We start from the raw sequence: 25,456 nt of genomic DNA, 5'->3' as shown, positions 1-25,456 counted from the left end.
TTTTTTTTTTTTTTTTTTTTTTTTTTTTTTTTTTTTTTTTTTTTTAATAGAAAATAAAGGAAAAGGTTGATTTTATTTATAAAGATTGGACCGAATGGAAAAACAAAAAATTAGGAAACGGGTGTGTAGGGAGGGCTTACGGAGAGGGTGGTGGGGCCAACGTGGGAAGTAAGATCTTGCTTGACGGGCCCCGCCGTGCGGAACTCATCACTGGGCGTGATCATCCAGAACCCCACGTGTGGGTTCATCGACTCCCATCCATGAACCTTATTCTCCATATTCTCTAGGGAGTACTGGTACTTATCGTCCACCTGCACCACACCCAATCATTCCCTCAATTAAAATCACACATTATTATCCTAAATTATACTTCACAAAATTTAATTATTCCCACCTCCCCTTTGAGTTTAGAATTGATGGGTTGGGTTAAGAGAACCGCCTCCCGATAAGCCAGAGGATGCCCGGTCTCACGGTCCCTTGCCGTTGGCATGATCCTCTGCCTGTCGTCCGATACCACCATGTAATGAAATCTGACCGTTGATTATACAGCAAAGCATAAATATAAATTATATTTCAAATTAGAAGGAGAAAATTTAACAGCACAACACTAACTTTTTCCCTAGAATTTTGAAGACAATTCGAATCTGATCAACGTCAATTTGAGGCCATCCATCAAGGCGTTCAAATATGGCATATGCATAGAACCCAGAATCGCCCCGTCGGAGAATATACCTAAAAATTGTAACTTAACTAATATCATTCATTTAACTTGGAAAAAAAAAAGTTCATAATTATTTTAGAAACAAGGAGAGAGGAGCACCTTTTGTCTATGTTCAAAGGGCAGGAAGAGTGGGAATTAGGATTCCATGTTTTGGTGAATGAAAGCTCTATTTGGTCGGCGGTGGCCGTAATCACTTTGAAATTCGTCGCCCTTACTCTGTAAAGGCATCATTAAAAGTGAAATTATAGAATATTTTCATTGTTTTTTTTTTAAACTATAACCAATAATGTAAAAAAATGAATATAATTCAATATATATAATATATAAATTCAGTAGTTACCTGTCAGTGGCACTACCTCTATTTGGGCGGTTCCAAACCACGTCCCAATATCTACACAACATGTCAACCATAATAACATTAAAAAGGTTAATTATAATTTCTCATATAAATAATTATATTAAATAAACGAGTTAGTTGGTGTAACAACCTAAACCCACTTCTAGCAATTGTCTTCAGGCTTTCCCTTTCCATGGTTCCCTTAAAGTTTTTAAGACGTGTCGGTCATAATCCATACTAATGTGAGATCTCACAATCCATACCACATTTGTAACAACCTAAGCCACAATCCATATCATTTATAACCGTCCAAGTTCACTACGAGTAGATATTGTTCTTTTTAGACTTTTCCTTTCGAATTTTCTCAAGATTTTTTAAACCGTATGTTTATGGAAAGAAGTTTAAACATGATTGTAAACAATGTTTTGTTCTACTTTTTAATAGAGGCCGGAACTCATGGGTAGTTTCAATTTTTTAAAAGAATTTAAATTATAATAAATGTCTAGTTAATTTAAGAGTGAATAAATTAAAAAATATATATAAGAAAATGGAGAGAATTACCCTCTGTTATATTGTGGGTTGCGAATTTCAAGTAGGTTATCAAGAGCATTGTATTTTAGGGCAATAACGTTGCCTTCTGGTCTGGATAAAGTGATTCGAACTAACCCATTGTCCATTACTACCTGAAACCAAAAAATAATTACTTCCCTTATTTTGAAATTTATTTAGCGTCAAATAAGGTATAAAATATATTGGCGTAAAAAGAAGAATTTGGTTAGTACATAATCACCTGTCCACGATTCTCCCATTCTAACGTTACATCGCGCGACAGCATAGATTCATTGTTCTTCACCAACTTTCTTACCATTCTTCTGCAATTGATTACAACTAATCAAAATCAAAATCAAAATCAAAATCAAAATCAAAATCAAAACAACAACCAAAAATCAAAGAAGAAGAAGAAGAAGAAGAAGAACGTAACCGTTGGGAGGAATTGTTGTGGGCGAGGGTTAAACTGAAGAATAAGAAAAGGAGCGGCATTGCTGAGAACCCAAGTTTCCATGTCCAGTATGGGTGCTGCCTTCTTGCCTTGCCTCTCTTCTCCATTTGTTCCTTTTGGCGTAGCAGTTTCGAACAACGACGACGTGTATGAACTTCATCAAAACATTTATACAAATTAAACCTTAAATAAACAAAACGAAGCTGTAATGGGGTTTGGTTGCATGGATTAAAGTAAATAATAAATAAATAATGAGGTTACCCCGGACGCCAAAAACAGAATATTTGCAAAACCAACAGAGGAGAAACCTTGTTTTATAACTTTAAGGAGACGAAATGTGGAATATGGAATGTTGTAAGATATAGTATAAAAAATCTTCATATTTGGAAACTTATTTAATATTATACCACAACATATTCTTATTTTATTTTATTTGGAACAAATATAAATTGCAAATTGGGTTGTGGTGTTATACCAATATTTGACAAATTTGGAGAGGCAGGTGGCATGCACGTGGGAGAGACACACATTTTTAAAGTATTAAGTGGGTAATTCAATTCCCTCAATTTTCTAAATTCTTTTTCTCTAAATTACTTTCCCCCCTTCCTCCAACCAACCAACTTTCCATCTTTCAACCATATATATATATATATATATATTACAAAATTTACTCAATATAATATTTTATTATGTAGGGGTATGTGTATGGAAGGAATGTGATGGCAAATAATATAATAACTTTATTTATAGAGTACTATTCAATGTTAATTAATTTTATTTAACGCACAACTAATTATGAGATAATCCTGGAACTATATTCATTCATTTGGTAGGCTTTAACAACTTTACATAAACAATTTGGTTAACACCCACTATGGAGATTAATTAATTACCGTAAAATTACAACCATTTTGAAATGTTTTACGTTAGTTCACACACACATACCCTTAAAGGAATAATATGAATTAATTTTGTAAAATTTATTATGGTATGTTGAAAATTGTTGCGTGAAAATTCACATTAAATAAAAAAAAAATACATTTTCAAAGCATTGAGAGTCTATGATCAAAATTAACAGAGTCAATGTTGTTTTTAACCTCTCTTGACTTTTTAACACCGTGCAACCTAATCCCAACTCTAATTCTGTGTTAAAAAAATATTCCAACCCTTTTTCTAATCTATACATTATATTCTCCACCAACTAAATTTTATTGACTTGGCTGCTTTACACATCAGGCAGCTAAAATACGCCTAAAATTATCGGTTCTTTTTATTTATTTATTTATTTTTAAATCTTGATTATTTTGAAACATAGACTCTGGAAAGGGCCCAATCCAGTTTGGGTTGAATATGGGTTTAATGTGCGAAGAACCGGGTCAACCCAACCCAAACCAAATACACTAAAAAAAGAGAAAAAAGAAGAGAGCTAGGCCCAACCCGTGGGTTCTGGTTCTTTCTCGGCCAGCGGCCCACTACCCAGCGCACCAAGTAGTACAATGATTCGTTCTTCCTTCTTTCGGCTGCCACAATGCTCCTCCTTGTAAGCTCAGACAAGACACACATGCACAATTGCTATCCTCCTCGCAGGCTCGCAAAAGCACAGTTGCACACCTCGTCCTTAATGGCTCGCTGACTTCGAGCCTTTGAGTTCTTCTTCCTAGTTGGTAAACACTACAATATTAGTCTTGATTTCAATATTAAAATGAAAACGAAATTAAAACATTTTGACAAGTGGATGAAATAGACATTGAATACTAAATTAATATAGAAGCCTCACTCCACTGTACACAACTATGGATCTGTCCCTATGAGAGTTATGATTAAAAAGAAGCGTCACGTGCACATCTGGAAAAGGAAAAGGGAAAATAAAAAAAAATACATGTATATACGAGCACAAAAATCCAGAAGTTGATATTGTTGGGTTAGAGTGTTATATGATTTGTTGATGATTGACACCTGTCTGGGCTCTCCGATAGAAGCAGCAAATTGGGAGTATTTTAATGAGGAATTTGAATTTGGGTCTCCTTAATCCACAGGCCCTCATTGGAACTTTCAGCCACACACCGAATCTTATTGGCCAAACCAAATCATCTTCACGTGCTCTCACCCAATAGGAATTCGAGTTCGATCACACTCACCACAACCCTCCATCATTCTATATTCCTCCCTCCCTCTTAATAACTATGCCATTTTTTAAACAAACATCCTCTAATTTTCTAAAAATTTTAATTTTTTTTTTTTTTAAATTTAAACTTAATTACATCAAAATGAAATCTGTATTAATTGCTTTACTTTACTTTACTTTCCCCAAATAGTAACTTCCAAGTTCCAAAAAGGGTCCAGTTTTTGGTAATATTCCAAGTTCCAAATTGTGGTATCAAATTCTCCCATTCTCATTTCATTAAACTTTCCATTTTTGGAAACTTTAAAGTTTCAAAAACCACACCATTTTTTGGGGGGTAACCTTTCAAGTTCCAAAAACAACTCAGTCCTGTTGCGCCTGACACTCCACAGCTGCCTCCAATACCATTTGCTATACCGACCAATTTCTGACCCCCAACCTTCATCCTCACCCCAAGTGGAAATATTATATGACTTTCTCTATTTAATCACCTCTTTTTCTTTAATTCAACATTGTAATCTCATGTTCTAAATGCAAATATACGCATATTACTAGAACTAATTAATCACTTAAAACAGCTGTTGCCGACTAATCTTTCGAACAAATTCAAAACATATGCTAAATATTTATGCACAAGGTATCATATTCCAACAACATCACACACTACTTACGACTTTAAGCTATATTACAAAAAAAAAAAAAAAAACAATTTATTCATAATCAAATCATCCACTCTCGAGTCAAAAAATACAATAATTAAAAAAAAAAAAAAACATAATTTTAATAATATTATATTAGATATTTTTCATTTATCGAAGTAGAAACAAATGGTAGAATAGTTTAATATATCAATTATATTGCACCTTTTTTTTTCCATCATAAAATCTCCTGATGGGGGAAAGAAGAAGAAGAAGAAGAAGAAGAAGAAGAAGAAGATAACCCAGTTGGGCGGAGGAGGAAGGTGTTTGGAAATTAAAAGGTATAAAGCTTATTTCGTTGATGGTGGTTTTGATTATTTGAGGGTATAAATGAATGAGTTGAGATGTCAGGGAATTGGCGAAGAAACCCTAAGATGGGTCGAGGGAAGATTGTGATAAGAAGGATCGATAATTCAGCGAGCAGACAAGTGACCTTCTCCAAGAGGAGGAAGGGACTCATTAAAAAGGCTAAAGAGCTCTCTATTCTCTGCGATGCCGAACTTGCTCTCATTATCTTCTCCAGCTCCGGCAAACAGTATGAATTTGCAAGCACTAGGTTCGCCCTCTTTTTGTTTCTTACTTCAAAATCATCTCATTATCTGTATTTGAGTTCTACTTATTAAGAAATCCAGAGGAAATAAATTTAAATGTTAGTTTGTGATTTGTTTTGGTCAGCATAGAGTCGGTAATTGAGAAATATAATAGACGAAAGGAGGAAGATGAACTGCTGTTGAATCCAATTTCTGATGTCAAGGTATACATATAAATACATCCACCATCAATCCAACTTCTTCTTGCTCTCTTTTCTCCATTCTGTGTAGGATTTACTCGGTTCCTTCTTGAAAAATTATAATCTTTAGATACAGATTTGAAATTTGTGCCCACAATTAATAACTAATATATACAAGATTCCAATTACTTATCTAATGGTTTAAATCTATGAGTTATATTGTGATGGTCTACTCCAATAATTTCTCAAAAATCTTCCAAGTTTATTTGATAATTGTTCTAGAGGATTAGTTGGTTAAATTATAAATTTAGTTTGTGCTTTAAATTTTGAATTTTAACATATTAGAAATTTTGAAAATTATTGATATATTATACATAAAACTAAACCTTTGATTATTGTGTTACATTGAAAGTTATGGCAGAAGGAAGTATCAGCTCTAAGGCAACAACTACTTAACTTGCAGGAGAATAATAGGTAATTAATTAGCTTCTTATTACAAAATTTGGTTATTGTATTGAATAATTAATTATGTTGTAACAAATGCTTAAAAATGTTTAATGTAATTAATATTTTTTTTGTATACAGGAAATTAATGGGGGAGCAACTCTATGGTTTATCAATTAAAGACCTAAACAGCCTTGAGAGCCAATTAGAGTTCAGCTTACAAAGCATCCGAATTAAAAAGGTCAGATATTTATTTACTTATTAATTAGGTAACAACCCATTTTTTGCATCCTTAAATCATATGAAATTGAGGTGGGTTTAATATTAATACCAATTTCTGTGTTGCAAGCAGGAACAGATATTAAACGATGAAATAAAAGAATTGAACAGAAAGGTAAAAAAAAAAAAAAAAAAATGTTGGTTTTCATGAGAGCCTTAAACGAGTAACAAAACTTGGGTTGTTCTTCTCCCTTACCATTTGCAGGGAATTCTGATGCACCAACAAAATGTAGAGCTGGCCAATAAAGTAAACCTCTTTTGTCAAGAAAACATTGAATTGCACAGAAAGGTATCTCTCTCCAACAAAGCCTCAACCAATTAATTCCATAAATCATTGTGATAATTGGTTCTTAATCTCTGCAGGTTTACGGGCATGATTCAAGATTAGAGATGAGCGTGGCCACCGGAAACCCGTTGATTCCGTACGCAATTGGAGGCGACGCCGGGCTGCGTGTGCCAATCCACCTTCAGCTCAGCCCGCGGGAGCAATGAGCTTAATTTTAGTTAACTAACCCATCAACGCGCCGCACAGAGACCCAATTATAAGAAAGGTACAGGAATTATACGTAAAAAGATCGGTGTTCTTAAGGTTTGAGAAATAAAGACAGAGAATGAAAGAATGGGAGAGGGAAATGGTTGTGTTTGGTTGGTTGGTTGGTTTATGGATAAAGTTTAAGGTAATTACTGGTCTGTAATTTGGATGTCGTCTCTTCCAATTTAACTTCTCAAACTTTTGACTTGTAAATTTTAAATTTTAAAGCTATTTTGTTTGTTCTTTTATTTATTTTCCTCTTATTTTATTGTTTTTCGCATTTGCATTATGAAACGGGTAAACAAACTCTGATCCCCACTCATTCATAAATCTCAATACATTCAAAATTAAGGAGGGATCATTTTGTTGAACAAAAAATTGCAATTAAAATCCACAGTTCATCTCGAAATCCGAATCTCATTTTCTCGATTGCTCTCGTAATAATGGCTTCCCTCGTCGAAATTCTGCGAATAGCTAACGGCGTCGTATTGGAAAGACAGAGATTTGGACCCGTATGTGCTCATGCTCTCCTTCACCCACCTCCTCAGAAGATATCGCCACCTCCAGCCGCTTCTTTTGCCGCTGTGGATGCGCGAGTACTCGACGCCTTCGTGGACCGGAAAGCATGCCGGAGAAGCGACAACGCAGCCGGAAAGGTACGGGAGCCGACGGCGGCCAAGATCCCTGTCCATATCGGCGATGAAAGGAAAAGGAAAAGAAAAGAAGAAGGATCAGATTTGAATGAAGGGCTTGTTTAGCAGCTGCATCAAGAAGGATTTTGATGAAAGAGAAAGGTGAGATCCACTTGACTGTATGTATGCCTCAGCCTCCCATCACACTTTTATTCTGTTTGTTTCACCTACTTTATGGGCCTAACTTCATTATTGGATGTCATTTTATAATACTCTTCAAATAATTTCCTAATCTATTTAATATAATCACGCACCTCTAATACATCTTTACACCTTATTTTGTCTATAAAATATAAATATAAATTTATGTCCCTAATTTTTTAAAAATTAAATAGACAAATATTTTAAAATTCATAAACTAAATTTATATTTTAATTCAAATCCTCCACCTGGTATTCATTTTAATAAGTTATACAAATTTATAAGTTTTTCATCAAATAATGATGCATCATTAGACATAAAATTGGTTGTAAGGACAAATTATTAGTTATTTAAAAGAACAAGAAAATTAAATAATTAATTATATTATATGCACTGACGTATCATATAAGAAAAGGATGAATAGGATAAATATATACAAATGTTTTGTTTGCCATGGTTTAATTAATATTGTATGAACTTTTATTCCCCATTTAAGTTAAGTAATGATAATGGCATGATCGATTTGAATAGCTGGCTTGCCTTTATTTACTAATGATATCATTGACGGCAGAAGTCAAGTAGGTGAGTACTCCACAGCTTCATGTGTAGTTTAGTTTGGGTTAGAAAATAAGATTTCCAAAATTAAATAAATTATACTATGGGGCTGGTTTTAATTATGTTGTTGCATTTTCTTTTTATCTAAATTAAAATTATTCAAAAACAGTATTTTGTTGCATTTTTTTTCTTCTTATTAGTACAGATTTAATTAATTGGGAATGCGCAGAGGTCGTATAATAGTTTAACCATGTGAGTGTGATAACAACCTCATCTTCGCCGGTCGCACCCGACACACTTCCTGCGGGATTTGTTAGTTGTCGTATTTCTAAGCAACAATAGGTCATAGTCCACTCAAACGAAAAAAAAAAAAGCAATATTATTGATTTTGAACTAATTAATGACGAGGATAATAATGTTCGAACTGAAATTTTGTAGGGAGAAACTGAACGGCATCGGAAGTGTATTAGTATTGTTCCTTGAATATTATGGAAGTTGATGCGACAATTTTGTTATTTTCATGCTTTAAACAACATTTATGGTATCTATGGCCTAAGTTGATTATTTATTTATTTATTTATTTATTTTGTGGCTTGTTCACAAATAAATAAATATGTATATATTTTCAAAAATTATATATACTATTTTGTGGCTTGGAAATGTTCCAAGTCTGGATGTGATTTATGCGGTTAATTTTGAATGTGCGCGCATATATATTAGAAAAATGAAAACTGTGTATAATCTTTTAAGAATTGTATGATTAAAGGGTCAAATCATATCATAAGTTGTTATTTTATTGTAAAATTTAAGAATTAACTTGATTAGTCAATTTTAGGTACTAATCTAAGTAGATGGATTTAACATTTATATTTAAAAATTAGAAAATTAGAGATATAGGAAGTTTTTTTCTTAATTAAAAAAAAAATATATTAAATTTGCAGCCTGTGTGTTTGGAAGTGTGAGGCAATGATGGGAGAGAAGAAGATAACTGGAGGGGAATAAAAGAAGAAACGGACTACCTCAAATGCTAAAATTCCTCTGACCTCATAAAACAAACCAGAGAGAATATGGCTCTGGCAATGGCGCTACGAAGGCTTTCTTCTTCCATTGACAGGCCCGTTCGTCACCTCCTCCATGGCGGCTCTTTCTGTTATCTGGTCTCTTTCTTATTCTCTTTATTGCTGTTTCCTTTTCTTTATATTATTCTTTGGCTCTCCGCATAATGCATGTCTGAGCTCCTCACTTCACTACTACTACGAGAGAGAGCGGTTTCAGTTTTGTAAATTAAGATCAGTTACCCCTGCGTTCTCTCATGTTGCACAATCAAGAAACAGAAGAGATCATCTATATGGATTACTGTATAATTCGCAGTCGGCTAGTTCTAATCGTTAATTGTTTCATTGGTTTTGTTGTTCTCTTAGTCTTCTTTGCCCAACGAAGCTGTCTATGACAAGGAGAGACCACGCGTTCCGGTAATTCAATACTTCTTTTTCTTCTTTTTCTGTCTATACTCGCATTTCACGTCTGAAATTAGCTTATGGTAGCATATTTTACAGTGGCCTAAACAATTGAATGATCCGCTCGAGGTAATTGATCCGGAAATCGCGAACATAATTGAACTCGAAAAGGCCAGACAATGGAAGGTACAACAGTTTCTCTGTTTAACTGTGTTGTGTGCATTTTGTTGGCAGTTCTTATTTTATTTTAATTGGTTGAAGAATTTGATACTTATTTGTTCAAGCAACATTGAACATACATTCAATTAAAATCGGCTTGATTGGGATGAAATGATAGCATGTGGTACTAGTATTTTCCGAGTCCATTTCATTGAAAGCCTCGCTGAACTCTAAATTCAATCCATTTGAAGAATTTGTTTTTTCTCGGGCTTCCTGTTAACAACTTACGTAAATATTTTCTCTCTTGTTAATTGCAGTTTGTGTTAGATGGCGTTTTCATATATAGTAGGGTGAATTGTTTAATTTCTCTTTGAAGTTCAACTTTGGATGGAAACCATTTTTTTTTTTTTTCCTTTCCTCAAGGGCCTGGAACTCATACCATCTGAGAACTTCACCTCCGTTTCCGTGATGCAAGCAGTTGGATCTGTTATGACTAACAAATATAGCGAAGGTTATCCTGGGGCTAGATACTACGGGGGAAACGAGTATGTGGAAGCCATCTTTTTTTTTTCTTTTGAGTTCAACATAAGGTGGAGGAATTCCAACTTCAGACCTTTTGGTTGAGGGTATACTTTATATCAACTGAGCTATGCTCACTTTGATACGTGCGAGCCATCATTGGTTTTATGCTTTCTTCAAAACTAATTTCTTCTTGTTATTTGATGCCCATAGCCTATTAATTTCATTATTTGTACATTGTAGGTACATTGACATGGCCGAATCCTTGTGCCAAAAACGTGCTCTGGAAGCATTTCATTTGGATCCAGAAAAATGGGGAGGTATTTAAAATAGTTATGTGGTAACAAGGAGTGTCTAGAATCACTAGCTAGCATATATGTTTTATCTAATGCCATACGGCCATTGGTTAATGGAGAAAGGTTCACGTATGCATTGGCCAGAAATGTTTTAACTGGGAAGCTCTCTCGGGATTAACAATTTTTTAAAATTGAATATCCCATTTTATTGCAGTGAACGTCCAATCTTTATCTGGCTCTCCATCCAACTTTCAAGTTTATACCGCATTGTTAAAACCTCATGATAGGATTATGGCACTTGATCTTCCTCACGGTGGACATCTCTCTCATGGTTACCAGGTGCCTTTAACTTTCTGGAGAACTCTCTGTTGATATAAGCCTCTGTATCTTTTATTTATTTTTATATTTTTTAATTACTATTATTTTTCTAGTTCTGTAATATATATTCCACATCAATCTGTCAAGGTGTCACAACCAGTTCCTTATTAGCAGTTTGCTATTTTTATCAACAAATATTGGTAACATGTTGAAACATTAAGTAACAATTAAAAAGACTTCTATTGCGTGATTGTGCAGACTGATACCAAAAAGATCTCTGCAGTGTCTATATTTTTTGAGACAATGCCATATAGATTGGATGAGAGCACTGGCTATATTGACTATGACCAGGTATTCTGCAATTTTGAACTTACTGGATTAGTCATATAATTCCATTGGGTGGAAATTGGGCCATTAATAATACTTTGCAAGTCATGTTACTAAGCGTTGAACTACAAATGGCAGATGGAGAGAAGTGCTGCTCTTTTCCGACCTAAGTTAATTGTTGCTGGTGCTAGTGCTTATGCACGTCTATATGATTATGCACGTATACGCAAGGTAAATTCATCGACTTTCATGTGTATCAAAATGAGCACTTAAATTGTATGGAAAGTTGTGGTCTTGATCTCAAGCCACATCTTGGATGGTCCAAGGCTCACATTTGCTAAGCCTTTTGACAGGTCTGTGATAAACAAAAAGCTATAATGTTGGCAGATATGGCACATATAAGTGGATTGGTTGCAGCTGGTGTCATCCCTTCACCCTTTGAATATGCTGATGTTGTAACCACCACAACTCACAAGTCACTTCGAGGCCCACGTGGAGCCATGATTTTTTTCAGGAAAGGAGTGAAAGAGATTAATAAACAAGGCCGGGAGGTACTTATGTTTTGTTTTTGATAAGTGCAATTGTTATCCTTGCCATTAGGATTCCTGTCAATATTCATTATTCTCACTTTAGGATAGATGCATTTTTCAAATTTTACTGAATTGCAACTTTGAGGCTATTGAATGAAGTTCTAATAAGGTCAACATCTCTTGCTGCATCCCTCTTAAGGTGTTATATGACTATGAAGACAAAATCAATCAGGCCGTCTTTCCTGGTCTTCAAGGTGGTCCGCACAACCACACAATTGCTGGTTTAGCAGTTGCACTGAAACAGGTTGGTTTGATCATAAACACGTTCCTCTCATAGATTTTACTTGGAACTGTTAGTTGTTACCTTTTCTTCTGCACTTACAGTACTGCAGCATTAGATTGTTGCACCAACTAGACTTATTTTTTTAGGATGAAGATTGTGTTTCATTAAGTGAAAAGATCAAAATAATGATGAAGTTCAAGTCAGACTAAGTCCAATTTGGCTGTAATTAATATAGTGTTTTGAGCTGATGAATATGAAATTCCTTTTTGATGATATTTTTTGGATGTAGGCAACAACTCCAGAATACAAAGCGTATCAAGAGCAAGTTCTTAGGAATTGCTCAACTTTTGCACAGGTATTTATTTCATACCAGGAACGAGACGTTATTTTACTTGTAATATTTTGGCTGACTTTATTAAAAAAAAACTAATGCAGTCTCTCGTTGAGAAGGGCTATGAACTTGTTTCTGGTGGAACAGAGAATCATTTAGTTCTAGTGAATTTGAAGAACAAGGTAAGAGACGCTCCTTGCTTTTGTTTAGCTATTTAAAAGAAGTTTTTTCTTTCGGAGTTCTTTGTGAATTGAAATTCTTAGAGAAACTAATAATCTAATAAAAGAAGTTTGGCTTGATTAAAAAAATAGGTGAAAGTTTGACTATTATTTAAAACAAATCTTCCAGGGTATTGATGGGTCAAGAGTTGAGAAGGTGTTAGAATCAGTTCATATAGCTGCCAACAAAAACACTGTTCCTGGAGATGTCTCAGCTATGGTTCCCGGTGGTATCAGGATGGGTAAAATCCAAAATTGAGCTGATATCCATTTATGGCTACCATCAGTTTAGCTAATAACCATCTATCATTCAGGAACACCGGCTCTTACATCCAGAGGATTTGTTGAGGATGATTTCGCTAAGGTAGCAGAGTTCTTTGATGCTGCAGTGAACTTAGCCGTAAAGATCAAAGCAGAAACCAAAGGTTCCTAAAGCCTTTCTAATTTAATTTTACGATCACAATTCATTATTTTAGTTTGGCCAATTATGGGGCTGACCCTTCTAAGATTTGTTATTCCAGGAACAAAATTGAAAGACTTCTTGACCACAATGCAGTCTACTCCTTACGTCCAGTCTGAGATTGAAAAGCTACGACATGATGTTGAGGAATACGCAAAGAAATTTCCTACAATTGGTTTTGAAAAGGAAACAATGAAATACAAGAGCTAAGAAAGAAATCTTGTCTGGTATGAGATCATTATTGATGACAATATTTTTATCTGATATGGTCAGTTGTATTAATAACGTAACTGGATTATTGTTTTCATTGTTGCATGGAAGACTTAGATTTTGGAAGATTACCATGAAAAAATATCCTAACATCTAAATAATTCTTATAATGTAGCCATATATAGTTTATCATTTTCTTTTACAAGACAAAATATAGTGAAATCATGAATATGCTCTAAAATGTTTGTGTTTTTCATTTATGTCTGGAACAGGATGAAGCAGTCGAGAAATGGTGGCCAAGCAGTCGAGAAAGGGCCGTATGTCAAGTATGTAAGTTTTAATTATCTTATGTCCTCAAATTTAGCGGAGTTTGAGGTGTATATAATATGCATATTGAAGTTATCTACCAAAATAAATTGATCTGGTCCAGCATGTTTATTTTTCAATAGTTTCTCATCATTTAGAATATATTAATTATTAAATCTATTTTAACTTGATTATTATGATAGCTGAACTTTTAATTATTTAGTTTTAAAACAAATAGATCCTAGCCTTTATAAAGGAAAGGATGCCGTTCATTCTAATGGGATTTTATCAAACAAATTCAATTTTATTTTCTAGAGCCGTGCTATTTTTCTCATATTATTTTTCTCATATTATTTTTCTCATATTATTTTTCTAGAGCCGTTCATTCTAAGAATATGTACGAGGGAAAAGTATATTTGATATCAGTGGAACGAGATGACTTTGTTCGTTGAACCTGCTACCTGAGTCAAGTTCAAATGGTTCATTTAGTTTCCTAAAATATTATTACAAAATTATAAGGTTTCAATTCACAAGACCTGAATTGAAATAGTGTGCTGTAAATCTCCCAAGCTTATTATATGATCACCAAGAGGAATCACCCTTTTCCCATATTCATCTGCCATACTAAGATGGTTACAAGGATCCACCAATATGCTGCTTTGAGCTGATTGCTGTCTCTTCACGTGCAAGCGATCAAAGCCGATCAGCTGTCTTTGAGGAGTGCCTTTCAAAACTTCTGGAAACTCAGAGAACAGCATCACCACATGGCTCCCATCAAACTCACCAATGTTACTCACAGATAACTTCACGTGAAATCTCAGCATATCACACGATTCTACATCCTCAACTTCCATGTAACTCACACTCACTCCATCTACTACTTGAGCCATCATTCTTCTGCTACACTTTGCGCCAATTTTTCCCGAAAGACTCAGCTTCTTTGGTGCTGATAACAATCCGTACTTGAAACTTGTGTAACTCAACCCTTGCCCGAATCCATACACGCTATCTCCAGTATAAAATCGATAAGTTCTTCCGGGGTAACCACGAGACGGGTCGGCTCTCATGTGCATATCATTCATAGGAACATTGGTTAATGATTCTGGATACCATGTTACAGGTAACCGTCCACCTGAGATTTTGTTGAGAAGAATTTATAATACACAGTCATAAGCTGTAATCAAAGCTGATTTTAGAAATATGTTGAGTAATGTGCTATTCGAGCAAAGGTCAATGGTTCGATCTCCATTCTACAATGGTTGAACTAAGGAAACAGATACAAACCTGGGTTATAGTCTCCAAAGATGACTTCAGCTAGAGCTTTCCCACCGGCTTCCCCGGGGTAACCGATCCAAAGAATACTTGCAACTCTCGAGTCCTTCTTAGCAAAAGATATGTCAAGCGGTCCTCCGCCGACGAGCACAAGAATTATTGGTTTCTTACTTACTGATGCCACGGAAGATACAAGGTCCATTTGCTTACCGGGTAGCAAAAGACTAACTCGGTCTAGATCTTCAGTTTCTTGAGATGAATCTAGTCCGGCCACTACAATAACAAAATCAGCTTGTTTCGATATAAGAATTGCTTCATCGAATCCGTTATCCGATGCACATGGCACGTCAAGGCAACCGGATGCGAAGAATATAGTTTCTACATATTCTTGAAATCCTTCAACAAGGCTCATTTGGCTGCAGGGAACTCCTGATCAGCAAAACAAATATTTTGATTGCTTTAGCTCACCAAGATGAGTGATTACAGAAAGAACAAAGCAAGCCTAATCTAGTTTAGGTAATACTAGAACATAGTTAAAGAGTAATCAAGAAAAACCCACCTGCATAACCTCCAAGCAATTTGCTTGCATTGTTAGCCAAAGATCCAATAAGGGCTAATGAAGAAATGGCATTCTTATCCAACGGAAGAAATCTGTTTTGGTTCTTCAAGAGCACAATTCCTTGCCTTGCAGCTTCAAGAGCCAGAGTTCTGTGTTGTGCAGTGCAAACATCTTGTGCTCCCAGATCCCCAAACTTCCCCTCTCTTGGATTCCCATCAAAGAGTCCAAGACGGATTTGAACCGAAAAAAGATTGAGAAGAACACTATCTAACTCGTCTTCTTTCACCTTTCCTTGATCGATCGCAGATTTGGTATTCCGAAGCGTGAAAGTACCACAGTTAATATCCATTCCTACAAGCAATTATGTTTCTCATCACCACATCTAAAGAGTACAAAAAACCCCCAAGCTGAGTGAAACTAGAGGTGGCTAATCCATGGCAGGCAGGCAGGAAGGCATAACAATACCTGCTTTTAGAACATCAGCTATAGCATCCTCACGGGTGTCGGTGTACTTTTGGTACTCAAAAACTGTGGCTACTGCATCACAGTCCGAGGTGATGTACCTGTATTTGATTGAAACAAGGAATAAAACTCCAACATCCTTCAAATTCTAGTTGATGCAACAGCTAAAGGGAAGTGTTTACCCTTTCAATCCCCAATCATTTCGAGCTTGCTGCAGGAGATGGGGATTTGCACATGCAGGCACCCCATTAACCGCATTGTAAGAACACATCAAGCAGCTAGCCTTTCCTTGTTGAATACAACTTCGGAAAGGCGGCTGATATGTATCTCCAAGATCTTGCTCTGTCACCTACTAAAATATGATTAGACTAAACCAGTTGAGATAGCACTGGGATGTTTCAAATCTTGGATCAGTACCAAACTAGTTGAATGAACAAAGCTAAAAATTGGGTGATACGTAGCGAGAAAGAATGTATATCTTACCACAGCATCGAAGGTATACCTACTGAAATTCTTCCATTTCTCCAAGTCGTAAGCAGTAAAATGCTTGCAACAAGCAGAGATCATTAAACTATCCATCCCATCATCTTCCTCCATTTTCCCCTTTTCTCCAAACCCATCTGGAAGAACACGCTCTGTCTTCCAATTCCCGCCCTGAAGACCTCTCACAAACTCAATCGAATACGCCGAAGCGACCATGGGGTCTTCACCAGGAGTCTCCTGGCCTCTTCCCCATCTGGGGTCCCTAAAAATGTTGATATTAGGGGCCCAAATCGTTAACCCACATTGCCCAACATTGAACATTGCTCTAGCCTCGACAGCGATCGCCGACCCAATCAAGAACCAGAGAGTTCTGTTAAAGGATGCAGCCGTGACGAGAACTTGTGGGAAGGTCGTGGCCGAAGTTATGGGGCCATCGAAGGACACACCGGGACCGTTGGTGGCTATGCCATGGAGGCCCTCGGACCACCACTGGTAGGAAGGAATACCGAGGCGAGGAATGCTAGAGGCGTTATTTGAGAGCTGTTGGATCTTTTCTTGGAGAGTGAGTAAGGAGAGTATGGACTGAGCTCTGGCTGTAATGGAAAGGGATGTGTTGCAGAAGGGGTAGGAACGATGGAGGGATGAATCACATGGAAACTCAAGTTCTGAGGATGATTTGCAGAATTGGAAGAAGAAGAAGAAGAAGAAGATCAAAATTGATTTCCATGAAATTGACATCTTAGAAATTGTATCTTGAAAAATTTGAGCTCGAAGAAGAGGATGAAAAGTGAAGTGGAGCTAAGAAACAATTACGTCAGCCATGGATTCGGATATGATACTCGCGGAGAGAGAGAGAGAGGGCGAAGATTCAATTGTGCTTTCTGATTACGGAATTTAATCGATAAGCGTTCTACCTCTACCACTTCAGTTCAGTTGGTGCTGGAATTTAGTAAGGAAGCTATCAATTATGAATATGATAGGGGTGACACGTGGCAGACAGACACCGTACGTAGCGACATGGACCACGATGGTCTATTGTCAGTTGGGCCCCATTGTACATCATGGCCCATTAACACAACCCCTTCCACTTTGGGCCAATATGTCAATTGGGCCTTAGGACTCTTAATTCAGATCTGAATTTGGGCCAACAAATGAAATATCGGTTTTGAAAAGAAGAAAAAAACAAGGGAATTGAGAGGATAAAGATGCGATTTCATTTGATTACGAGATTCCAGATACCGATGCCAGTTGTGCAATAATTGAAGAAAAAGGGGATTTTTGTCAATTTTGATAATGCGAGGGTATAATACTACAGTACATGAGTAGAATATATTGTTGTCCTCAAACTAACATGAACCCTTTTTATGTTTCAAACATTAGTGAAACCCCCTTTAATTATATTATTAAGGCTTTCAACTAAAATTTATATTATAAAGCTTCATTTCAATTTTCTAATTAGTACTATATAAATCCCAAACTAATAATAAAAATTTAATCTCTAATGGGTCAATCTATTTCTCAATCTCAGATGCAATAATAAAATTGTTAGATCCAACGTTCTACATTAGTTAAACTGGAGAATAAAGCAACAAAGTATTTCTTATAAGAACGTGAAACCACTACTTAGGAGATGTATTGTAAAACTTTGAGGGAGAAGCGGAAAGAGGAATTAGGCGTAAATTTTAATGATTGAATTTGGTGTCAGTCTCGGAAGAAAAGGCAGTGGGTTTTTTTTTTTTCTTTTCCTTTTGGGTGTGGGGAAGGGGGGGTCCCTAAGAAAATAGGGTTTTATTTGTTAGTTGATTTTAGGAAAGGTTGACCGGTGGTTCAGGTATGTTTTTCACAACAAATTAAAGGTAAGAATTGAGAGGTTGCGATGGGGGTAACATTCAAAAGATGATAATTTTGAGAGCTTCTCCATATTGATCTTTTTCACCCAATCATCACAAGTTTAAGTTGAAAGTGTGGAGATAAGGCATGAAATATATTGGAATGGGAATGTGTCCTAACATTTAGAGATGAATATATGTTGGTTTGAGTTTGAGTAAGGATTGGAGGTATTGTGTATTATATTAGGGCATGTGAGGGAAGGAAGGGAAAGGAAGAGAATTTATAGGATGTATATTATTGGAAGGAAGGAAGGAAGGAAGGAAGGAAGGAAGGAAAAGTGGTGTGAGACAGAGAGAAGGCAGAGGAAGGTATTGTGGGAATTGGCGTGTGATAAAATAATAGTAAAAGGGGGCTTATGATTGCATAAAAAGCCAAGAAAAAGAAATGGAGCATTGGGTGTTTGGTGGGAGCGTGGGAAAGCCCTACACCTTCACCACTGCCGCCCACATATCGTTAAAAACCCACTTCTTTTGAGGCCTCTTCCCTTTTCGACCTCCCTCCCTCCCTCCCTCGTTTTCTTATCCTGATATGACCCCTCATACAATTCTCACACTCTACCCTCTTTTTACTTTTTACTTTTTACACCCTAAACTCTACTTTACCACCATCCTTTTTTAACCTAATTTACACTACACTACAATACAATCATCCATCCATCCCTATGTTCACTAACAGTGAACAGAACGCATACAGATACGTAGTATGGGCTGATAGATGAATGATGAATGATGAATGATGAAGATGCTGCTGATGCATAACAACACAACAAACAAACCCTAGCCCCAACCGAGTCAAACAGGAAGCAGACAACAATGTTGTTGTCATGGGCGCTGTGTTTTGTTTCCTACCAAACACGGGCATGCAAACTCCATCGTTTTTCATGCCAATACAAAACAACAACAACAACATCTCCGTGTGCGCGTGTGTGTGTTTAAGTTCATCTCACCTGGGAAAATCTTGATTGTGCTTGAAATTAGTACAACTCGAAGAGAACACGAAAGAAAAAGCAATATTGAGAAAGAGATTAGGCACAAGACATTGACGGTCACATGGTATGGGGTCTGGTTTGGTGTCTATTTCAGATGGTCGGGGCCAGTTGGGCGATGCGTTTGGGTATAATTATTTTAAAAACCTAAGTGGTGGGGATTGGGATGCAATTTAATAAAAACTTGATGGTTTGTAGTCAATTTCAACTTTTTTTTGTAATTTTTAAAAATCATAATATATAAAAAGATGTTAATTAAAACGAATTGATTGAAAAAGCAAACGGCCTTTTTTGCTCAATAATGTTACTGCGCCCCAACTTTACAGCGCATAAAAATGGACCTTAAACCATAATATTCAAATCAATTCCAACTTTATTTTATTTTATGTTACCCCACATTTTTATTGCGTCATATAATTATATATTTTTCAATATAGTAAATATGGCGATGGAGATTTAAACATGTCCACCTTCCTCAATGCACCATATTAGTTATTTGTACGTTTTTTTTTAAAATTTATTTTCATATTGTTCTTTAAATTTACCAACTTTTCATGCTAGAAACTTTTGAATTTGATTGGAGTAGTCACAGAGTCAAGAAAGTTATTCAAAACCCTGATGGAATTTTGATTTTTTTTTTTGTTTTGATAGCTTTAGTAAAGTAGGGGGAAAAGTGGGTAAATGATTCAAATAGGTATTCATATGATGTTTTGACGGATCACCATTGTAAGTTAATCTTTTTTTTTTCTTACGGTAATCAGAGAATATATAAAAGAACAGATAAATTGCAATCACAATTAATGTTATAGCAAGAAGAAAAATTAAGTTTTTATAAATAATTGATGAACCTACCGTATGTTAGATGTATGTGATCTCGGTTCATTCATGTACCTTTAATTTACTCAGTTGTCACAATAACATGACTATACCGCGAGTATGTAGCGAATATGTCAAAAGAAAATAAAGATAAAAGGAGATCATTAGTAATAGATTAGTGACATTTTTGTTTGATTGTCACGTAATGATAGATTAGAGATATAATTAAGTGGATAGATTAAAGTTAATTAATTTGAGAGAGAAAAGGGAGGGTGATAGAGTGATAGTATTATTATATGATTGATGGTTGGTTGGTGATGTGTTTTGGGGTGAGACAGATTTGTGGGTCAAACCCATGTTGAGTTGTTTATTTGAAAAGAGAAAACAAATTTTGTCTGATTGATAAGTTCGGTGAAAAAGACATAAATTCACAGACGAGAGAGAAGATTTTGCAAAAAGCAGATTCCTTTTTTGCCATAGCCCTCCTACCCCTCCTCCTAGCCCTAGGGTTAGTACATACCATATGCAGTATACCATGATGATCACTTTTTTTTTTTTTTTATAGACTTAAAAATAAATTAAAAGAAAAACCCTTCCTTTTTATCTTTTTGTTTATTATAATATTTCCCCAACTTGGTGCAACTCCATGTTCATTACACTCTGTTCTCCACTTTCTTCAGACCAAAAGAGGGAAGAACAACGAACAAAATGGAGCTCAGTCAACATGGTTTCTTAGAGGAGTTATTAGCTTCCACGCCTTGGTCCTCCTCTTATTCAAATGGCTTCAATGATTTCTTCCAAAATACCTGGAATTTTGGTTGTTTTGATGAAAATCCCCAAATGGGTACCTCTATTTCCCCCCATTTTCCCGCTCTCCAAACTGCTACTGATTTTTCCTTCGCCGATCAACACCTCTACACCAATTTTATCGAAGGCTTTGCGATGCCGGAGCTCGATTCTTCATCGTACACTAGGAATAACGAAACCCCACCATTCGTTTCGCAAGAAGAAATGAGTAATAAGAACAGTGGGTTCCCTCCGGTGGGGATGGAGGAGGAAGAACTTGGGTTTATGGAGGCTGAAGCGGCTCCAAGTGTGTGCAAAGTGGAAATGGAGCAAATGGGTGGGCGTGAAACTAATGATTCCAAAATGGGTGTCGCAGAATCCAGGAAAAGAACCAGTAACAAGGCTAAGAAGATTGAAGGACAGCCCTCCAAGAATTTAATGGCGGAAAGAAGAAGAAGGAAGCGGTTGAATGATCGGCTTTCCATGCTCAGAGCAATAGTCCCTAAAATAAGCAAGGTGCTTCTTTTTTCTGCCTTTGTAATGGAAATTCCCACTGTTTTTTTTTTTTTATAATTATTTTTATGTAAAGCAGATGGATAGAACGTCTATACTTGGAGACACGATCGATTATGTGAAAGAGCTGCTAGAAAGAATCAATAACTTGAAAGAAGAAGATGAATTTGGTTTAGATTCGAATCACGTGGGCTTCAATGCGATCTCCAAGGAAGGGAAGCCCAATGAAGTTCAAGTGAGAAATTCCCCAAAGGTGTGGTATTTTTGTTCTTACCGTTAAGTTTTAGTCCGCCATTGCTGAGTTAATGGATGAAGCTTTGTTGTTTGTGACACACAGTTCGATATTGAAAAGAGGGAGAGTAAGACTCGAATCGACATTTGCTGTGCGACGAGGCCAGGGTTATTGCTGTCCACTGTGAACACATTGGAAGCATTGGGGCTTGAGATTCAACAGTGTGTGATTAGCTGCTTCAATGATTTCTCGATGCAAGCTTGTTGTTCAGAGGTTTTGTTTTGTTGTGTTTTGTTTCTTTCTTTTGGTTTGTAATATTTCGATGTCTGTGCGTCTCTTTTTTCTGAATGTTCAATAAAAAAAAAAAAATGTTGGTCTTTTTTCTGTCAGCAGGGAAGCGGTGAGAAAGCAGTGGCAAGCTCAGATGATATAAAGGAGGCACTGTTCAGAAATGCTGGATATGGAGGGAAGTGCTTGTAGTGGAAACACTTGAATAAATCCGGGGGGGGAAGAACATCAATGGTGTTGTTCAAAGGGATGAAATGAATCGGCTGCAATTTGAAATAATTGATCCGTAACCCTCTTTCCAATAATTAACCTGGGTTTTATTTGGTGCATTTAGTGATTTAGACTTGGAATACCCCAAATGAAATCCCAATAATGTACCGAAGGAAATGAACAAAAGAGTTCCATTTTTCATGAAAGTACTCACTTTTCTTAGTTGGCTTCGGATTATAGCAATCACTTGTTCATGTTTTCCTGCTGATTATTACATCATTTCTATATTCTATACGCATCTGAACAAGCAATAAGCAAAGACCCAAAGGCTTTAAGAGATTAATATTTAAGTCACAGCTAAGGTCCCCCTCAAAATTCCTCTCTATCAGCTTTCTGCGCATTATGGCTTTCCGGGCGGACTTTCCAGGCACCTGTGAGTAGCAATCCACATAACACGAGGTAAAAGTAGATTTAGTTTTTCTTTTCAACCAAATAATGAAGATCTTGGTACCCAAAAAGTAGACTTTATGGCACTACTGTACAAAGCATGAGTTTTCCGTTGGATGAAATGGAGCTTGTGCTGGGCATTCTCAGGAACAGTTCGCAGACAGCTTTGGTTTGAATTTTACCGGAAAACGCGCTACCATCTTGAAAAACAAAACTAAAAAATTATGAATGATAAATGAAAATGCCCAAAGCTGGGCTTCCGGCCCATGTTTATTAGGCCCAATGTGATTGCTCCTCTATTGGACCAAAATTCTAGTTCGTCATCATAATTTAATTACCATTTTGTTACGCTTTATCTTTTATTTGAATCTTATATATTTCATTTAGTAAATTCTATTTAATATCAAAACATTTTATTTTCTATTTTCTCAATAACCACAATGCCAGCAAAATTTGCTTATTCATCTCATCCATCCAAATTTATGGAAATTCTAAACTTTTTTAAAAGAACGATCATCTCAGTTGGAGGCTGATGATAGCGCCCAAATCCTTCCACTTAAATCTGATTAGTGTCATTGAATTATGTTACGCACCCATTGAGATAAGTATAAGAGATTTAGAGGATAGTAATTGAAATTCCATGCAACAAAAGGGGTCAAAAAAGACATTTTGTGTCCAAAAAGCACATTTTATTATTATTATTTTATTTGGTGTATGTATAATATAATACTATGATATTGTTAATGCAGCATCTGATATTACATAGAAGCAAAAAAGAAAAGATTGCAGCATCTAATAATCTAAACGAATTAGATTCCTGCATCATCGCATTAACCCAATCTTAAGAATAATAATCCCTTTTTTACTTTTTTTTTTTTTTTTTAATAATATTTGAATTTGACTCTCCCCTCCACGTCTCTTTCTTTTTTTTATTGAATTCCCCTATTTCCGTCTCCCTTTACTCCCATTTAATATATTATCTTTTCCCCTTTTTCCTTTTTTTTTTCAACGTGACCTTAAAGTACCCAGTTTGATACTTGTCGTTTTCCAATTTAATTTAATTTAATTTAACCATTTTTATTTTTATTTTTAAAAAGTAAGTATTTAATAATTTAAAGTTGTTCAAATGAATTGGGAAATTGTACAAATATTGATCGATTTATGGTTGGGTTCGTAAAAATATTGTAAGCTAATATTTTTAAAATTGTACATATTACATAATTTTAAAATCATCTGATTATTTGATCTCTAACCACACAATTATTAGAATAAATAACAGAAAGCACATGGAAGGGTTATCAAAATAATATTTAATGCCGAAAGAAAAAAAAAAGAATCATTTAAAAAATATAGAGAACTGATTTTATTAATTTTAAAATCTCAGCACATTATCATTATTATCCTAAAGCAAAAGACCAACAAAAAAGGCAGTCTCTAATGTAATGATTTAATGAGGATAATTTGAGTTACGTCTAAAATTAAATAAAATATTTTTCCAATCCAACCAATAAAATAAATTTCAATACTCAATAATGAAATATTTAAAGTATAGGATATTAATTTGAATTAAGGAGTAATTATATAGTTTCATAGTGGTTGGGAGTTGATTTTAGAAAGGGAAAAGAAAAGCGGACATGATGGCTGGGAAACCTTCAATACTATTCTATTAATTCATTTAATTAAGAATTATATGACTGTTCTTATTTACATTATGAATTAAAGAATTAATTTTAGTATAAAAGTGAAGCATAGCGGTAAAGAGTGAAAAACGAAGTAGAAGGAAGGTGGGCGAGTGTTCGTCGTCATTTTGCACTTTCCTCTCCGCTTATTCTCCACTTCCATGATCTTAAATCAAAATCATAATCATAATCATAATCTTACACCATGAACTTTATTACTTATTTCAAATATATCTAACCTTATAAAATAAAATAATTTTAATTCTATTTGGCGATTAGTTTTAAACTCAATTTATTACTTGGTTGTAAATTATAGAAATTGAAATTGCGTTTTGCAAGGGAAGATAACAGATGAAATTGGAAAGAATTCATTTGCTTTTACAATGTACAAAGATCAATCAAGGATGAATCTTAATGTGCTAAATGAAAGGAACCGCAATTCGCGGCGGCTTCGGCGGTTTCTCCACTTTTACCTCGACCATCTCCGGGCGTGGCGGCTCCCTGGGGCACGGCATCGCAATGAACTTGGGAATGGAATCCCCGGGCATCATCACCGATAAGCTGTCTCTCTGATTCTTCTCCAAATCCTGCTCCAGAGAGAAAAAGATTAATCGATGGTTTGTGCAATCAAAACTGGAAAAAAGAAAGGGAAGAGAAGAAAGAGGTGCGAACTTACGAGAGAAGTAGGGGTAAATTTGGAGGGAGAAGTAGGGTTAAATTGGGAAGCGGAGCGGCGGAGGGATCTGAGTTTGTCCCAGTGATAGCAGCAGGAGAAGATTCCGCTCAAGGTGAAGATAACGAGAAGGAGGAGAGCAGTGCCGAGAGGAAAGGCTAAGGAGGGTCTGGATGCGTCGGCGTGAGGCGGTGAGAAATCGGGGCTCTCCATGTGGAATGTGTCATGTGTTGGGAGAAGGAATAAGGAATGGGTAAATGGGGAAGGAAGGAAGGAAGAGAAGAAAGAATGGAATGAGAAAAGAGGAGGCGCATTTGGGGAATTTATAATGGAAAACAGAGGAAGAAGAAGAGTAGTGTGTACAATGGAAAGGTACAGGTGAGTACGGAAAAGGAAATGGTATGGAGCCCAGCTGCGTGTTGGGTGCGTCTCTGCCGCTCTTTGCACTCACCAATAAAGAAAACAAAAGAAAAAAGAAGTCTGCTTTGTCTTCTGA

The 25,456-nt window shown here is 35.8% G+C and overlaps 6 protein-coding genes across 10 annotated transcripts in view; 3 read left to right on the top strand and 3 right to left on the bottom strand.

The window, feature by feature from the left end:
• Positions 1 to 2,296, bottom strand: part of LOC111453886 (rhamnogalacturonate lyase-like) — a 4,583-nt gene extending 2,287 nt beyond the window's left edge. Inside the window, exons 1-8 of the mRNA XM_023095173.1 lie at positions 2,041 to 2,296; positions 1,849 to 1,930; positions 1,620 to 1,741; positions 1,062 to 1,112; positions 821 to 937; positions 613 to 732; positions 395 to 530; positions 141 to 311 (exon numbers count right to left, since the gene is read on the bottom strand). Of these exons, the coding sequence (XP_022950941.1) occupies positions 141 to 311; positions 395 to 530; positions 613 to 732; positions 821 to 937; positions 1,062 to 1,112; positions 1,620 to 1,741; positions 1,849 to 1,930; positions 2,041 to 2,165 (924 nt within the window). The 5' untranslated portion in view covers positions 2,166 to 2,296. The remainder of the gene's footprint in view (positions 1 to 140; positions 312 to 394; positions 531 to 612; positions 733 to 820; positions 938 to 1,061; positions 1,113 to 1,619; positions 1,742 to 1,848; positions 1,931 to 2,040) is intronic.
• A 2,814-nt stretch (positions 2,297 to 5,110) lies between these two features.
• Positions 5,111 to 7,023, top strand: LOC111453677 (MADS-box transcription factor 23-like). Of its 2 annotated transcripts, none has more exons than XM_023094869.1 (8): positions 5,111 to 5,159; positions 5,230 to 5,434; positions 5,554 to 5,632; positions 6,030 to 6,082; positions 6,194 to 6,293; positions 6,405 to 6,446; positions 6,537 to 6,620; positions 6,695 to 7,023. In XM_023094869.1, exons 2-8 carry the CDS (start codon positions 5,253 to 5,255, stop codon positions 6,821 to 6,823), a joined length of 669 nt encoding a protein of 222 aa, XP_022950637.1. In that variant the 5' UTR covers positions 5,111 to 5,159; positions 5,230 to 5,252; the 3' UTR covers positions 6,824 to 7,023. The 2 variants fall into 2 exon arrangements, with proteins under 2 accessions (XP_022950637.1, XP_022950636.1); XM_023094868.1 differs by having other exon boundaries at positions 6,021 to 6,082.
• A 2,205-nt stretch (positions 7,024 to 9,228) lies between these two features.
• On the top strand, positions 9,229 to 13,805 carry LOC111452985 (serine hydroxymethyltransferase, mitochondrial). Of its 2 annotated transcripts, none has more exons than XM_023093895.1 (16): positions 9,229 to 9,408; positions 9,673 to 9,723; positions 9,808 to 9,894; positions 10,291 to 10,412; positions 10,630 to 10,706; positions 10,897 to 11,021; positions 11,259 to 11,351; positions 11,466 to 11,558; positions 11,681 to 11,878; positions 12,057 to 12,161; positions 12,430 to 12,495; positions 12,576 to 12,653; positions 12,820 to 12,931; positions 13,004 to 13,114; positions 13,211 to 13,381; positions 13,658 to 13,805. In XM_023093895.1, exons 1-15 carry the CDS (start codon positions 9,319 to 9,321, stop codon positions 13,357 to 13,359), a joined length of 1,557 nt encoding a protein of 518 aa, XP_022949663.1. In that variant the 5' UTR covers positions 9,229 to 9,318; the 3' UTR covers positions 13,360 to 13,381; positions 13,658 to 13,805. The 2 variants fall into 2 exon arrangements, with proteins under 2 accessions (XP_022949663.1, XP_022949662.1); XM_023093894.1 differs by having other exon boundaries at positions 9,231 to 9,408; positions 13,211 to 13,376; positions 13,632 to 13,805.
• A 284-nt stretch (positions 13,806 to 14,089) lies between these two features.
• On the bottom strand, positions 14,090 to 17,371 carry LOC111453665 (probable beta-D-xylosidase 6). 2 transcript variants are annotated; one of them, XM_023094852.1, is made up of 6 exons: positions 16,442 to 17,371; positions 16,141 to 16,307; positions 15,962 to 16,059; positions 15,497 to 15,847; positions 14,950 to 15,366; positions 14,090 to 14,797 (listed from the first exon to the last, which is right to left on the bottom strand). In XM_023094852.1, exons 1-6 carry the CDS (start codon positions 17,177 to 17,179, stop codon positions 14,193 to 14,195), a joined length of 2,376 nt encoding a protein of 791 aa, XP_022950620.1. In that variant the 5' UTR covers positions 17,180 to 17,371; the 3' UTR covers positions 14,090 to 14,192. The 2 variants fall into 2 exon arrangements, with proteins under 2 accessions (XP_022950620.1, XP_022950621.1); XM_023094853.1 differs by having other exon boundaries at positions 15,497 to 15,787.
• A 3,384-nt stretch (positions 17,372 to 20,755) lies between these two features.
• Positions 20,756 to 22,420, top strand: LOC111452970 (transcription factor bHLH93-like). 2 transcript variants are annotated; one of them, XM_023093871.1, is made up of 4 exons: positions 20,756 to 21,434; positions 21,511 to 21,684; positions 21,769 to 21,936; positions 22,057 to 22,420. In XM_023093871.1, the coding sequence occupies exons 1-4, from the start codon at positions 20,841 to 20,843 to the stop codon at positions 22,141 to 22,143; spliced, it is 1,023 nt and encodes a 340-aa protein (XP_022949639.1). In that variant the 5' UTR covers positions 20,756 to 20,840; the 3' UTR covers positions 22,144 to 22,420. The 2 variants fall into 2 exon arrangements, with proteins under 2 accessions (XP_022949639.1, XP_022949638.1); XM_023093870.1 differs by having other exon boundaries at positions 22,054 to 22,420.
• Positions 22,421 to 24,586: 2,166 nt separating this feature from the next.
• On the bottom strand, positions 24,587 to 25,268 carry LOC111452993 (uncharacterized protein At5g65660-like). The gene is made up of 2 exons (XM_023093903.1): positions 24,964 to 25,268; positions 24,587 to 24,874 (listed from the first exon to the last, which is right to left on the bottom strand). Exons 1-2 carry the CDS (start codon positions 25,171 to 25,173, stop codon positions 24,707 to 24,709), a joined length of 378 nt encoding a protein of 125 aa, XP_022949671.1. The 5' UTR covers positions 25,174 to 25,268; the 3' UTR covers positions 24,587 to 24,706.
• Positions 25,269 to 25,456: the final 188 nt, after the last annotated feature.

The sequence above is a fragment of the Cucurbita moschata genome, unplaced genomic scaffold (assembly GCF_002738365.1).
Source record: "Cucurbita moschata cultivar Rifu unplaced genomic scaffold, Cmos_1.0 Cmo_Scf00015, whole genome shotgun sequence".
Classification (NCBI taxonomy): domain Eukaryota; kingdom Viridiplantae; phylum Streptophyta; class Magnoliopsida; order Cucurbitales; family Cucurbitaceae; genus Cucurbita; species Cucurbita moschata.
The sequence above is the reverse complement of the archived record's forward strand: the minus strand, read 5'-3'. Positions and strand labels throughout refer to the sequence as shown.